The sequence below is a fragment of the Ornithorhynchus anatinus genome, chromosome 11, assembly GCF_004115215.2.
Source record: "Ornithorhynchus anatinus isolate Pmale09 chromosome 11, mOrnAna1.pri.v4, whole genome shotgun sequence".
NCBI lineage: Eukaryota > Metazoa > Chordata > Mammalia > Monotremata > Ornithorhynchidae > Ornithorhynchus > Ornithorhynchus anatinus.
Window position 1 is genome coordinate 34,927,645 of NC_041738.1, and position 15,171 is coordinate 34,942,815.

The window sequence follows — 15,171 nt, forward strand, 5'->3', positions numbered from 1 at the left end:
GTTCTAGCAGTTTTCATTTTGGCTCAGGGTTCGGCCGGGAGATCAGAAAAATCTACCCTGCCCCGGCAGTGGGAACCCAAGGAGAACTGCCGGCCTTCTCCACACATGCAGCACTAACCTGGCACCTCCCACTGAGATTTGCACTTTCTCCCCGTCCTCCCTCCCCCTATAACTGCCTGATGACCATAAATGGAGAGTTAAAATATCATCTCTTACGCTCTCAATTCATAGTAAAGCTGGGGAGTTTGACAACCACCAGAGGTTTAGGGACTAGCGAGGGATTTTTATTTTTATTTAATTACCCATCAGCTAGAATGTAAAACGCTACCGGTGGTTACTGGACACCAGATTTTAAACAAAGCGAGGGGGTAGAGTTTAAAGAGGGAACCAAAGAAATCAGTCTGGAAGAGTAGCCCTACTTCAATCTACATTACGTTACAGGAGACCGCTTTTAAATAATCCACTCCGTAGAAGATACGGTATGTTTCGAAAAAGACGACAAAAGGGTATTAGAAGCGGGTACCAGTACGGAGTATTTAGTGGCGGTCGGTTCTCCCATAACGTTGGGGCGATGTTCTGGACCAATACGGGGCTAAGGAAAACTCCTCTTCAGGACCCGCGTTCAGACCAGAGCTTCGAGCGGGCCTCTAGCTATTTCTGCCACTCTGCTTCACATTCCAGCCGGAAGGGTTCTCCCAATTCCCCGACCACGTTTTATCCAAAATGAGCTGTGAAAACCCGCAATATAGGGGAACTGGCTATAATGAGAGTCTACTTTTATGCTGCCTAATAAATTGTATTCTGATCTACGGGGGGGTTTACTAGGTTCGGGTCTTCTGGAACATGTGTTTGTTTTCCTCTATGTGTTTGGACAGAAGATGGCCGGGGCATTAAGAGATGCTCTTCCAGCAACGCACGTCTGTCTGGACAGAACACAATGTGATGTTGGAAGAAGTCACAGTCAAGACTGTGACACCACTTAGGGCAGAGTTTTCCTTAACGCAATGTATGCCAAGAACGTAAACCCTGTATCATAGGAGAATGGAGGGTATTTCTTGTGTCAATTGGGATTAGGCAGGCATCAGGATTTTTTTTTTTTTTGGTTTTTTAAATGGTATGTTATGTGCTTACTCTGCTTTCCTAATGCAACTGAAACCGGAGGACAGCAGATATTTTATCCTTTCAACCACTCTGCTTTTTTGGTAAGCAGACTAATTTCAAGTCAAGGTTAAACACAAACAACTCATTAAATGTGAAATCTTGGAATCCTTTATCACGTTGGTTTTTCTAAAAAAAAAAAAAAAAAGAAGGATTCCTCGCAGCATAGGTAGGTTACCATTCCATACAGCAAGGAGAAACTCTGAACGTTGGGAAGACTATTCGGTTCTCAAATGATTAAAGGGATGACTGATCCGGAAGACTGCGCTGGTTTCTCAAACACGGGGGGCACCTACCACAGGATCCTTCACTGTGTCAATCAGCTTAATGATGTTGGTTCCACCGCGTAGGTTCTCCAGAATCTTTACCTCCCGTTTTATCTTCTTTTTCTTCACTGGCTTAAATACACAAGAGCAATTAGACGTGAGATTCATTTGGAAGTTAATACTGTACACAACGCTATATGGATTATTTATTCATTTGCACCCGGCGAGGGAAAAAGCGTGTCTAAAGTGGAAAACCAAATGGTGTTCGGAAGAGAACCGAGGAGCCTCTCGGAGCTGTTGGCTCCAACTTGGGAAGGCTTTTTTTCCTCTACATTTAAGGCCACATCCTTTACAGAAAACTACAAGTGCAGAGTACTTAATGTCAAACACCCATCATATTGTAATGGTTTAAAACACTAATTTTGAGGAGCGTTAACTGCTCCCCGAAATGACTTAAACACCAGTTACTTAAATTGATGATGCCCTGGGCATTCTGCAGGTTTGGAATGCCGTTGTGAATGCTTGTTTTCTCCACAGAACTCTAGTATGATGTACATTTCCCCAGTTATAGAAAGGCCAAATGGAGATTACTGGCATCATTAGAACCTTGAACCAACAGGTGCACACCCTATATTCATTTAAGGCAAAATTTACAACGGGAGGCGGCACACACTTGCCCCTTCACTCGCTAACACGCCATTATTTTGCCCAACAAGGACCGGGAAGCTGGAGGATTGAAATCATTTTCAAACCGTGCTAAGCTGCTGACTCCCACCTCCTGTTGCCATTTGTTTTCCCCCAGGTCTAGGAACTAATGTCAGTGGCAGACGCATTAAGCTCTTCTGTTGGATCCAGTTTCCATGGAAATAGACATCGGATCGGCAAATGAGAAGATCGGCTTTTGATATACCACTGAATTGGGGGGAAAAAACTGCTATTTGATCTCATTTAGGGTCCAACACACCACTGTTGGCGGAAAGGGTACGTTTCCAAAGATACCTTCCAGGAGCTTGGAAGTCTTCAGTGCTGAAAGAACTGTATGAGAGGGAAGGTGTTTCAAGTTCTAGTCTTCCTCGTGGCTAGGGCTAAAGGTCTTTAGAAAGACAAATTTAAAAATCTATCCGTACGGTTATGGAAGACACCCACATTAACTGGGCTCCTCCTGTGGAGCTCGAGTCCCACCAGCACCAGGGCAATTTCACCAAATACAGAACCGAAAAAGCGGTCTGAGACCGAGACATGTAAATGTCTCTAAGGAAATGGGCCCGACACCGGCAAATGAGCGTTTGATGCCGCCGGAGCCAAAAATCTCACCGACGGTCAGGTGGAATGAGAGAACGGGAGCGCCGGCATCTGTGGATGTCTAGACCGTGGCTTCAACTCCAAGAGGACACTCCGCCAGCAACCGTAAGAGAAATGAGAAGCCCGTCCCACCCTCGGGTTTAGGAGGCCCTTGCGCTTCCCACCTACTTTGTTTTTTTATAAGCTCCAAAAGCCTACCTTCTCTCTCTCTCAAGTGGTTGTTTTGGAGGTTGAACGTCCATGATTTGGGAGTTCCCGTTTGGCAAGGAAGTGACGTTCTACTAACTCTAAGGGGCCAAGTCAATCTGAGGAAATGTACTCGTCTGCCCACTTTCCACGTCTCACCCACCTACGCTGGAATCCACTGGATGGCGAGATTACAGAGCCAGGGCCGGCCTACCCTGACTCTGTCCCTGCTCCCCTAGATCAAAATAAGGGGCATGGGGCTCTGGGCTGTACAAGAAAAATCCCCATCCAAAGCTGTCTCTCTCCACCCTGGCTTACCTCAGCCCTTTAAGCCTGGGAGATGCTCCAGGACCCAAACCACAAATGGGCTCCACGGGAGTTCAAGTGGTAACTGTAATTTTCCAAATGAAATGGAATAGGGCCTGAATGGAGAAAGCTAATGAGTTTGCATTTCATTAATAACTTTACAGAAGGTATTTTAAGAGGAGCAAGGGGAGCCATAAAATCGCTTTCTCTCAACTTCTCCTATCTGAGGATCCTCAGTGCCATACGGGAAAAGGAGGATTTTTGATTTTTCCCACATACTTAGGTGTAACCTGAACCTTCTAACAAGATCCAGCACACTGGTGCACATTCATACTTGCCATTTTTAAGGTCGGAAAGGGGCTCCCACTCTAATCCTAGATTTTCATAAGCTGTCTGCAAAGTTCCCATGTTTGATCTCAATCCAGAAGCGAATTTCTCTGTTTAGAAAGTCTGGTTTGAGTTGTTTAAGGTACAGAAATGTTTCCATTCCATCCAATGGGAATTTGGCATATACCTAACTCAAAGCGGCTGAATTCGGGAAGGTAAAATGGTGCGTTAAGCAATAGGTATCTGCTATCCACGTTGGAGTCAAAACCGAAGAACAAAATACACAATTTTAATATGGATTCTAAAAATGAAAAGCTACTTTTCGGGAAGTTTCCAAATATATTTCCACCTTGTGAATTCTACAGAACCCAGAAACTATTTTCTCTGGTTGCTACCTCTATCTTCTGAAACAACCTAGTGACTTTTCTTTTGGCTTGCCAACGAGCATAAAGTTAAATGTTAACTAAAGAAACAAAACAAAACACAAAAGATCCTTGTGGCACTACAGTGCTGAAAGGAGGCAAGTCTGTGACACAGCTAAAAAAAAATAATGAGAAAGTTGATGTTTTCTAAACAATGTTAATGTATTAAAACTATTCTGCCTATCTTGAATCGCCTTCTAAAGTTGGTGAATAGCTGAAATGAAAATGAACATCAGTTCCCGATTTCAGAGTGGCTTTTGGAGTGTACTATCTGGGAACTGCTTCCATTAAGAATCAATGACGATCCAGTACAGGTTAACCGGAGAGGCTATTCCAGTTCACTTTTTCAGGAGTAATATTACGGAATACAGAGGTGGAGGAGAGGGGTGGAGTTCACGGCTAAAAGACAGCTAAAGAATTTCCCTCGAGGCGTTAACTTCTGCTCTACTTCTAACAAATCACTGATTGCACCAGGAGCCTTAATTTCATCACTAGGAACTATGGTAAACATTAGCTGCCAGGAATACAGCAGGGCAGCTCAGATGAGATGGTGACAATATCCCTGACTAAATCTGACAGTAGATCCGATACCAGTAGGGCTCAGTCCAGTCGGATCCACTGCAGCAACAGCCCTAAGAATATACATTTTGGGCACGGTTTTCTTCCCACCCAAGCAAAATTGACTTTTTTCCTCTACCTTAACTGACTTGAATTTCGCCTCCCCTCTCAATCTTTACGAAAAACCTCAGACTTGGGTGTAGTACGCTGCTGAGGACTAGGCATGGTTTTCTCCAGACAGCATCAAGAAGTCACTAAGGCCCATTCTATTCGACCTCATTTGTAGGCCACCGAAGCCATTCGTCTTCAGCCTTGCTTTGGGGAGAGGTTCGGGGAGGGTTTCTTCAATCGGGCAGAGACTGAAGAAGATGAAGATGCTCGTTTTGGAAAAAACCACTCCAGACAATGGGGAGCCCCGACTTACACGGATTCATCCTGTTCCCGCCCAACCGGGCAGTCCAAATAAAGCAAAAACCAAGTACTGCCCCACTAAGAGGGCACCGCTTACAGTTCCAAGTCATAAGCCTACCAACCCAAACCTCTGACGACGACATTCCTTGTGCAACCGTTTGGAGCCGGAATTCAGTTTTTTGGCAGCCAAGTGGCACCACCATGCCCTGCCCTTCCCACCAAGCCCAGGTCACTCGGCTGATGTGTGTAAGAATGATTCAGGCTCCAACTGGCTGCACTGCATGGCACGTGCAGCAGTTGCAGTTAATAGCATAATTCAACTACACCTGCCCTAGTGAAGCCCAGAGACTTTCCTCTGGAAAGACCACTCCAGAAAACGGTGATGCCCCATGTGTCCACTCAAACGTATTAAACGTCAGCTATGAGCCTTGGAAGAAATACTGAGAGAAGGTGGTCAATGGATGAAATACCATTCAATCGTATTTATCCAGTGCTTATTGTGTGCAAAGCACTGTACTAAGCGCTTGGTTAACCGAAGCAATGTAACGATAAACAGACACGCTCCCTGCCCGCAACAAGCTTTCAGTCTAGATGCCAGAGAACAGGGATGGATTTTAGGGCAGTGAAAACCAATGAAAACCACAGCGGCGAGGCAGAATAGTCCAATTTCTTAAATATTTAACTTCAGGTATTGTCAAAGCTGAGCCCTGAGGCTGGACACAGAAGTTGGATACACCGACAGTTCTGAAGGCGCATGAGTGGCATTTAGGGAGAACCACCATACTTGAGTGATCTCAGAAGTACAGCCTCAACTTTCCCCCACCTTTCAAGTCTCTCTGAAATCATAGCTCCTCCAGGTCTTCCCTGATTAATTTCTTATCTTCCAACTGCCACTCAGCTCTCCCGAGCCACCTAAACACTTAAGTTGAATTTTACACCCTCTACGGCTCCCTCCTACCAGAGATTTAAGTGCCTGTGTACTAAATTCTGTTGTATTCTCCCCATGTACTTGGTAGAGTGTTCAGTACACAGTAAGGACTTGATCGTACTCCTGATTAATCAGAATGAAATGGAGCTTTCGTCTCAAATGGGTGCTTCACATTTGGGTTCAATTTTTGGGGGGGGTGGGAAGATACTGGTTAAGAGCTTACCCTGTTGCAGGCACTATACTAAGCGAGGGGATAGAAACAATTTAATCAGTTTGGACACAAGCCCTTGTCCCACATGGGATCCCCACACTTAACCCCCCCCCCCATTTTACAGATGAGGTAACTGAGGCCCAGACAAGTGAAGTGATGGGAGGCCCGAGGTCATAGAGCAGACAAGTGATGGAGCCAGGATTAGAACCCAGGTCCTTCTGCCTCCCAGGCCCATGCTCCATCTACCGGACCAAGCTGCTTCCTGTGAAATGAATCACTATAAGCTCGTTATGGGCACGGAACGTGTCTGCTAATTCTGCTGTACTGCACTCTCCCATGTGCTTAGTACAGTGCTCTGCAGAGAGTGAGTGCTCAATAAACACCAGTGATCGATTGGCAGTAGTTGACAAATAACTGGTTCTCGCATACAAAAGCGTCCTGAAAGGATGGAAAAAATCTTTGGCTAGGATCACCACCACGGTCAATCACCTTTCCACCTCCACTACAGACCCAGAGTGGGAGGGGAGAAAGAGAGTGAAAGAGGGAGAGGGAATAGCAAGGGAATACTATAAGAGCGAGTGTTGGAGCCTGGCTGATATTTTTTTCTTGACCCTTGGGACGATCAGTGCCGAGACCTGCAGCCGACCCAAGCCTCGGCAGGATTTTTAACAGGATTCATCGCTGGGGTCAACGAGGCTAGGATAAGTGAGATTATTCGAATGAAATCTCTGCTGTTTCCAAGAGCTATTATTCCACAGGATAATGGATTATCATCATAGGATTATTCCATAGGATAATGTTGATCAGCAACCACACAAACCGGGCTCCCATTCCCTTTGCAACAGAACTTCCACTCCCAAGTTTTACGAATGCAAGAAAAGTAGAAGCCATAACAATTTTCGATAAAGTTACACTACTTTAGGGATGGCAGGGCATCTCTGCTGTGCACTACAGCCGAAGTAAAGATGGGGAGGACCTGCCTGCAGGAAAAGTTAAAATAAAAGGAGAAAAAGGCACATCAACTGCCGTCAGTAAGGAAGAGGGAGGTTATCTGGATTACCTTAAACAGCTTATTATGAAGTCACCGCCACGGATACACAGTCGCGGCTGTTCTCAGCCTTCTATTAGAGGAGCTATTTTAGAGCCCACCCTCCCCGCCGCCCGACCCAAACTACCTTTGTCAAAAAAAAAAAAATATGTCAGGATGCCCATTTGAGCACACTCACAAAAACACTTGTATTGGGATAATCATTCTCTTAGGACTCGGGACAGAGAGGTTTTTTTTATTCTTTTTTGGAAAGTTTGAGTCACCCATGCCATTTAATCACAAAGAGACTATTCACAGACAACCTAAACTGAGAATTTCCAAGCCACTGTACATTTATTTTCTATTTTGCTTTCAGAAGAAAAGAAAAAAGATCTTGCCCTTTAGCTTCTTCTTGGGACTTAGGGAAATAAATCAGCCTCACAATTGAAAACTCCTGAGGCCTTGACAGTGTTTTCCTAAACATTCTGTACAGAACTTAACTACATTCAGTGGGACCCCATAAATAATAACAACGAAAACTTCCTTCCACTTGGTATAAACACAATATCCAGGCTTCCAGATATCAAACCATCATCCCTGTTTTGCCCTTTCTTCCTCTCCCTGAATGATGGGGAACAGACATAAACACAATTTCCAGCCTTACAGATATCAAAACCGGCATCCCTGTTTTGCCCTTTCTTCCTCGCCCTGAATGACGGGGGAGAGGAGTTGAATGGCTGGCCTGTCAAAACTGACAGGACTTTCTGTGCTCCTCTCCCCTCAGAAACCACGAATAAAACAAACCCCCAAAACCTGGTTACTGATTCAACGCAGTTCTTCTCTTTCGTCTGGAGCCAGAGAATTCCACTTGCTGATAAACAGGAAATTTTACTGATGCTTTCAACATATCAGTTCTCAGAATCCTAACGTTTTCCAGATGGCTGTGACACAACTATAGATAATGTGTAACACAACGATTCGGCAACACAAGGAAGACTCATCTCTTTTGTTCATTAACACCTAGAGCTCACTGACTGCTCTAAGGTAAGAGTCACTGTACTAGTATTTTGCAGAATGAAGGAAGTATTGATGCCTGACTACTTGTTTTGTTTTTTTGGTCTGTCTCCCCCATTTAGACTGTGAGCCCGTTGCTGGGCAGGGAGTGTCTCCGTTGCCAAATTGTACATTCCAAGCGCTTAGTACAGTGCTCTACATACAGTAAGCGCTCAATAAATACGACTGAATGAAGTGGTCCCCACCCTTAGGGAAGGTATATTCTATTTACTGTGGTATTTGTCGAGTGCTTACTACGTGCCAGGCACTGTACTAAGTGCTGGGGTGGGATACAAGCAAATCGGGTTGCACGCCGGCCACGTCCCACGTGGGGCTCAGGGTCTTAATCCTCATTTTACAGATGAGGGAACCGAGGCCCGGAGCAGTTTAGCGCCGTGACCGGACACGCCGCAGACACGCGGCCGAGCCGGGATTAGAACCCAGTTCCTTCTGACTGCCAGGCCCGGGCTCTATCCAGTAGGCCACGCTGCTTCTTGGCTATTATGTGAGCTGGTACCAGATTCGGCAAGTTCTTCAACACGGCTGAGGTGTAGAGGCATCACAAACGGAGGCCAAGAATTGCCTTTGGACCACAAGCTATTCTGATCTAATACCACACAAATTAAAGGGGGATCAAACACACCTCGATGGGTCTATCTGGCTATCAGAGCATATGTTAGATGAAGATGCGGTAACTCCCCAAATAAGAGCAATGAAAACCACCTGCTATTGCTAAGCTTCCACAGTACAGTTGGCAAAGAAATCTGGGTAGAACAAGACAAACGGCATGGCATAATTTTAGTAAAAGGAAAAGCCAAAGTACTGAATCTAGTAGAATCCTCGGCAAGAATGTGGTTGTCAAGGCCCTCATCTCCACGAACAACTTTAGGCGGCATAATCGGTGTTCAAGTGGAGAATCCGGCTCTCGGCCTATTGCGCCGTGTATCATCTAGGACTAAATTAAGCAACTGTTAATAGTTTAGTCTAGAGACTAGAGCCTATCGCCGAGAAATCAGCTGTTCCAAATTTGTACCACTGACTTGGTGGGAACCTCTGTTTCACAGAGTCACTTTAGGAAAGTCACGTTTCTTAGGGCTGAGTTTCCTCCTTTGGTTAAAGAAAACAACCCACACTGCAAAAACCCTACCTATCTCCATCTCTCCAGGGCCTGGAATTCCTGCCCCACCTCAGCCCCTCCCAACCCCTCTGACAGACCTTAGCCCCACCACCCACATACACATTCTGACAGACCTCAGCCCAAACACACACACTCCCTCCCTCTCTGCCCTACCCACTGCTCTCGAAGCCTTAACTAAAACCCCACCTCCTCGAATCAGCTTTCCCAGCCTAACGATCAGTGCCCTGATTCTTATCAACCCTTCGGCCACCTCTCGCTCTTAAGTATAATCATACTCACGGTATTTAAGCGCTTAGTATATGCCAGGCACTGTACTAAGCTTAGAAAGTCCACCCACATCACGCGGGGGTGGGTGTGCGTATGCGAGGGTGTGTTCACATACACTATTTCTAGGTCTGTCTCCGATGACCGCGCCGGGATCTTGTGGGCAGGGACTGTGTCTAGAGCATCTCCCAAACACTCCGCTTTCCGCAGGCGCTCAGTAGATACCGTAACGACTTCCTATCCTATCGACAGGCTATGCCAATTAACGGCATCTACATGGTTTATGCAAAAGGTGAAAAAAATAAAAATTCTTCACACCTTGCTCGGCAAAGGTAGCCACTACTAAGTCATATGCCGTCTATCTTTTGCCCATAACCCATTTCCCCTTCCCCCTCACCCTGCCGGAGCCCACTTTTCCTCATCTTCGATCCGGTTCCTTCATCGGCTGGAAGGGTGGCCATTAAGCAACGTGACATTATTCCTCCCCACGGCATTCCCAGACAGCGAGAGCACGAGACCGCAAATCAAACCGGATTCACCCACGATGCCGAACACAGCAGTACCACGACGGCACCAAGCCTCTCTCGTCCCGTAGCCTTAGTCCGCTGGCCGCCGGGAAGGCCAGCGGAAAAATGACAAAACAGAAGGCTCTTGGGTTAAGACACCGCTTTTTCCCCTGTACTTGCCCCCTAATGTAAGGTTCCTCCATTTGGTGATCCATGGAACCATTAGAGAGTCCAGCAGATACTTTATTGCAGACTGTAGCATCAACAGTTACTGCATAAATCCAATCTTCTTTGGGAAATTTCAGCTAGCAGTCGACCAGGGTTTGTCCCCGTCACCATGAGGAAAGGGCCACTAAATCACCTATTAAGCTCTTCCGCCTAAAGTCAACGAATCGCCGTATTACCACTAAAAGGAAAAAGAAAAGCCAAACCAAACTCTCCTTCGAAATTCACCGTACGGAAATTACACTGGGGGAAACAGAAAAGCAGACACCAGTGGGAAAGTCGAAACTTGCTTCCAAGTGGCTTTAACCCGCTGTTTATTTGCCCACGGTCTAGACCAGCTCTGACTAAGTCCATGCGCCGCTTGTGTTAACTGGAGGGAGGGAGCAAACTTTCCAGAATGGATAAAAATCAACTCCAAGAGACAGCTACTGGGCAGTGCCTCAGGTCAGTTCCACCAGAACTGAAAAATGAACAAGTCATCAGACTCGGTGGCACCCACCTTCCCTATCACCATCACTCACCCACACGCACTCCCAAACCCCTCTTCATCATGTAGTAGGTTTGACTTTTATTCACTTCTGGGCAAGAGCGGGTTTGATTCTCCGCGGCGGCTCCTAAAATTCTGGGGTCTTGAAGAGGACTAGCTGAGCCTGTAACTTTTGGGGGAGGTGGAAGGGCCCAAGAAGGGAAAGCCGGCGATGAGGGGGCGGAGAGGGAAAGATCTCGCTCTGGAATACGAGCGGAAACTCATCCTTTTAAGTTCTCTACAGTTTTAGAAGGGGAAAGGCGTGAAAGGAGACCATCGACGAGACACTCACCTTGAGAATCTTCACAACCACCCTCTCGTTATTGGTGATGTTGATCGCCTCAAAGACTTCGCTGTACTTTCCCCGGCCCAGTTTCCGAACTAGTTGATAATCGTCCTGATTACTGTGGATGGCAAGAGAGGAAAATGAGCTACGGGGGGGAGAGGGGGTGTTGGACTGGGTCTGTTCCCCCCCGCCCACCTAACCTAACCACTTTCGGGGGTAAGAGTGCTGGGGCATAACGCCGCATTAGCCAACGACGAATTACTCCCACTGGAGCTGAATGAAGGCTCCCCGGTCTCGCCAAGCATCCCTCGACCTAACCCATCCCCCAAACTGGAGGAGGAGGTGAAGCTACACTTCTTTGAGCCTCAGTCCCCTCATCTGCAAAATGGGGGTGAGACACCTGTTCTCCCTCCCTCCTCCGACTGCAGATCCCACGTGCCACGGGGGTCTGTGTCTGCCCTGATGATCCCGAATGGACCCCGGCGCTCAGTACAGTGTCCGGCACAGAGCACGTGCTTAACCAAAACCACGATTATTAAGGGTGGGCCAAACACGAGATACTTTAACCTAGATAATAACGACGACACCGATGAGGGCCATCATAATTAGGGTATCTGTTAAGCGCTTAACTCTGCTCCAAGCGCTGGGATGGTTACGGGGTAATGAGGTTGGAGGCCGTCCCTGTCCCATGTGGGGCCGATCGTTCGACCCCATTTTATGGACGAGGGGGGTGAGGCTCCGAGAAAGAAGGCGGCTTAGTGCCCATTTCACAGAGGTAGGGAAGGGAAATGACTTGGCCAAGGTCACGCGGCGGGGGAAAACCTAGCCGGGGCAGTCAACCCGTTGGGCACCCCCGGGGTGGGGGAGACCCCCCGGCCCTTCTCTCCTCCCCGCCCATCCTGCGTGGCTCTGTGTCAAGAGCCCGGGCCTGGGAGTCAGAGGTCATGGGTTCTAATCCCGGCTCCGTCACCCGTGTGGCTTTGGGCAAGTCCCTTCGCTTGTCGGTGCCTCAGTTCCCTCATCTGTAAAACGGGGGCAAAGACTGTGAGCCCCAAGTGGGACAACCCGATCACCCCGTATCTCCCACAGCGCTGAGAACAGGGCTTGGCACATAGTCGGCGCTTAACCAATACCATCATTATTATGACGATGATAATTATGAGCGGAAAGTGGGCTCGGGGCTGGTCCGGGTCACCCCGATTTTGGGGGGGGGGGGGGCGCTGGGAACAGTGCTTGGCACATAGTCAGCGCTTAAGAAATACCATCATCTTGAGGACGATGATGATGAGCGGGAAGAGGGGGGCTGGTCGGGATCACCCCAATTCTGGATGGTGTGTGGGGCGCCGGGGACGGTGCTTGGCACACAGTCGGCGCTTAACCAATACCATCATTATGATGATGATGATGATGAGTGGGAAGAGGGGGCTGGTCGGGATCACCCCAATTTTGGGGGGGGGGGGCGCTGGGGACGGTGCTTGGCACCCAGTCAGCGCTTAGGAAATACCATCATTATGATGGGTAGGAAGAGGGGGGCTGGTCGGGATCACCCCAATTTTGGGGGGGGAGTGGGGGGCGCTGGGGACAGGGCTTGGCACCCAGTCAGCGCTTAAGAAATACCATCATTATAATGATGATGATGAGTGGGAAGGGGGGGGAGCCTGGTTGGGTGTGTGAGTGTGGCGCTGGGAACAGTGCTTGGCACACAGTTAGCGCTTAAGCAACACCAGGATGATGATGATGATGAGTAGGAAGGGGGGGGGGGGGCTGGTGGGGGTCACCCCAATTTTGGGGGGGGGGGAGGGGAGCGGGCCCGGAGCACATGGGGGGGAGGTCGGGGAGGGTCGGGGCTTTTACCCCCAGCTGGGAACGTGCGCCTCATAGTCCCAGTAGTCGCGGCTCCTCAGGCTGTTGACCTCGGCGTAGACCCGGGCCCTGCTGCCGGCGGCCGGGCCGGGCATGGCGGGGCGGCGGCGGCGGGGGCGCGCGGCGGCGGCGGCGGGGGCGCGCGGCGGGCGGCGGCGGGGGCGCGGCGGCGGGGGCGCGCGCGGCGGCGGCGGCGGCGCGGGGGTCCGCGCGGGGGGCCGTGCGGGGGCTCCGCCTCCCCGGGACGCCCGTCTCCGCGCTGGCGCCGGCGCCGTCGGGGAGGGAAGGAAGGAGGGAGGGAGGAGGAGGAGGAGGAGGGAGGGAGGGAAGGAAGGAAGGAGGGAGGGAGGGCGGGCGGACGGGCGGGCGGCCGACCACCGGCAGGAGGAGCAGGAGCAAGAGGAAACCCGGAAAAGGGGGGCGGCGCCAAGAGAGGCCGCCCCAAGCCCGCCGCCGCCCCGCAGCGACCCCTGCCGCCGCGGAGGACTCGCGACCCGGGCGCGACACGGCGCCTGCGCCGCCCTCACCCGCCCTCACGCGGCCCCAGGCGCCTGCGCGCTCCTCACGGCCTCCGCCCTCACACCCCGACTGACTGACTGACTGACTGACTGACTGACTGACTGACTGACTGACTGACTGACTGACTGACTGACTGACTGACAGCCTGACTGAATGACTGCCTGCCTGACTGACCAACAGCCTGTCCGACAGCCTGGCTGACTGACTGACTGCCTAAATGACTGACTGACTGACAGCCTGGCTGACAGCCCGGCTGACTGACTGCCTGAATGACTGACCGACAGCCTGACTGACCAACTGACTGATCAACCGTCTGACTGCCGACCGACTGACCGACAGCCTGACTGACCAACTGACTGATCGACCAACTGACCGACAGTCTGACTGACTGCCAACCGACTGACCGACTGACCGTCTGACTGAATGATCGACAGTCTGGCTGACAGTCTGGCTGACCGCCTGAATGACTGACAGCCTGACATTGCCTGGCTGACCAACTGACTGACCTGACTGACTGACCTGACCAACAGCCTTCCTGACTGACCTGACCGACTGACCTGACCAACAGACTGACTGATCTGACTGACAGCCTGACTGACCGACTGGCTGATCTGACTGACAGCCTGCCTGACTAACTGAATGACCTGACTGATTGGCTGACAGCCCAACTGACTATCTTCTCACCTCCTAAAAATGCCAAGAGGCAGAGTCAGGAAACCTGGGCTCCAACTCCAGATCTAACGTTTACCTCCTCTGTGGCCTGGGGCTAGTCGCTTAACTTCTCTGGGTCTCGGTTTCCTTGTCTGAAAAACGGGGATAAAGTACCAGTTCTATTTCCCTCAGACCGAGCCCCATGTGGGGCACGGATTGTGTCTGATCTGTTTATGTGATATTTAGTACAATAAAGTGTAAGCACTAAACAAATACCACAATTATTAGTAACACTTGTTCCCACTCTTCATCCTTCGCTGACCTCCATCTTCCGCTTCTCTGATGGTATCTTCTTGGCCTTAAAACATGCTCGCTTTTCCCCTATCCTAAAAAAACAAAGGCTCCCGTGGATCTCAATGTCCCCTCCAGCTATCGCGCCATCTCTCTGCTCCCATTTTTGTCCCAACTCCTCGAATGGCTTGCAAACATCCTCTGCCTTCCCTTCCTCTCCTCCATTTCCCTTCCTGACCCACTACCATCTGACATCCACCCGCTCCGCTCCACCGAGACCGCTGCCTCCAAGGTCACCGGTGAACTCCTTGCCGGATCCGACGGACCCCACTCCATCCCAGTCGGGGTTTGGTTAAAGTAAAAGTCGTCTTCTATCCGGCAGGCTGCTGGGGATCTGCATCGGCAAGAAGGCATCGCGCCGGCGGTGGAAGGCGGGCGCGGAGTCCTGCCGCCGGCGGGATGGATCGTCCCACGGTGGGGACCGGGACCGGGGCCGAAAACCACAGCCCTTCTGTTCTGGGCCCACGTGGGTCGGGGCTGCTGTCCCGCGTTGGCCGAAAGAGAGGCCCGTCGGCGACAAAATAATAATAGTATTTGTTAAGCACGTACTATCTGTCAAGCACCGTTCTAAGCACTGAGAGGGGAATACAAGCTAACCAGGTTGGAGGCAGTCCGTGTCCCACATGAAGCTCACAGCAGGGATCTCCATTTTACAGATGAGGTAACTGAGACACAGAGAAGCGAAGT

At 49.9% G+C, this 15,171-nt stretch overlaps 1 protein-coding gene across 3 annotated transcripts in view; it reads right to left on the reverse strand.

The window, feature by feature from the left end:
* The window catches only part of CSNK2A2 (casein kinase 2 alpha 2), a 31,687-nt gene extending 18,629 nt beyond the window's left edge, over window positions 1-13,058 (reverse strand). For all 3 annotated transcript variants that reach the window (XM_007671987.4, XM_007671988.3, XM_039913411.1), the window contains exons 1-3: window positions 12,955-13,058; window positions 11,107-11,218; window positions 1,455-1,556 (exon numbers count right to left, since the gene is read on the reverse strand). In XM_007671987.4, the coding sequence (XP_007670177.1) occupies window positions 1,455-1,556; window positions 11,107-11,218; window positions 12,955-13,058 (318 nt within the window). The remainder of the gene's footprint in view (window positions 1-1,454; window positions 1,557-11,106; window positions 11,219-12,954) is intronic.
* Window positions 13,059-15,171: the final 2,113 nt, after the last annotated feature.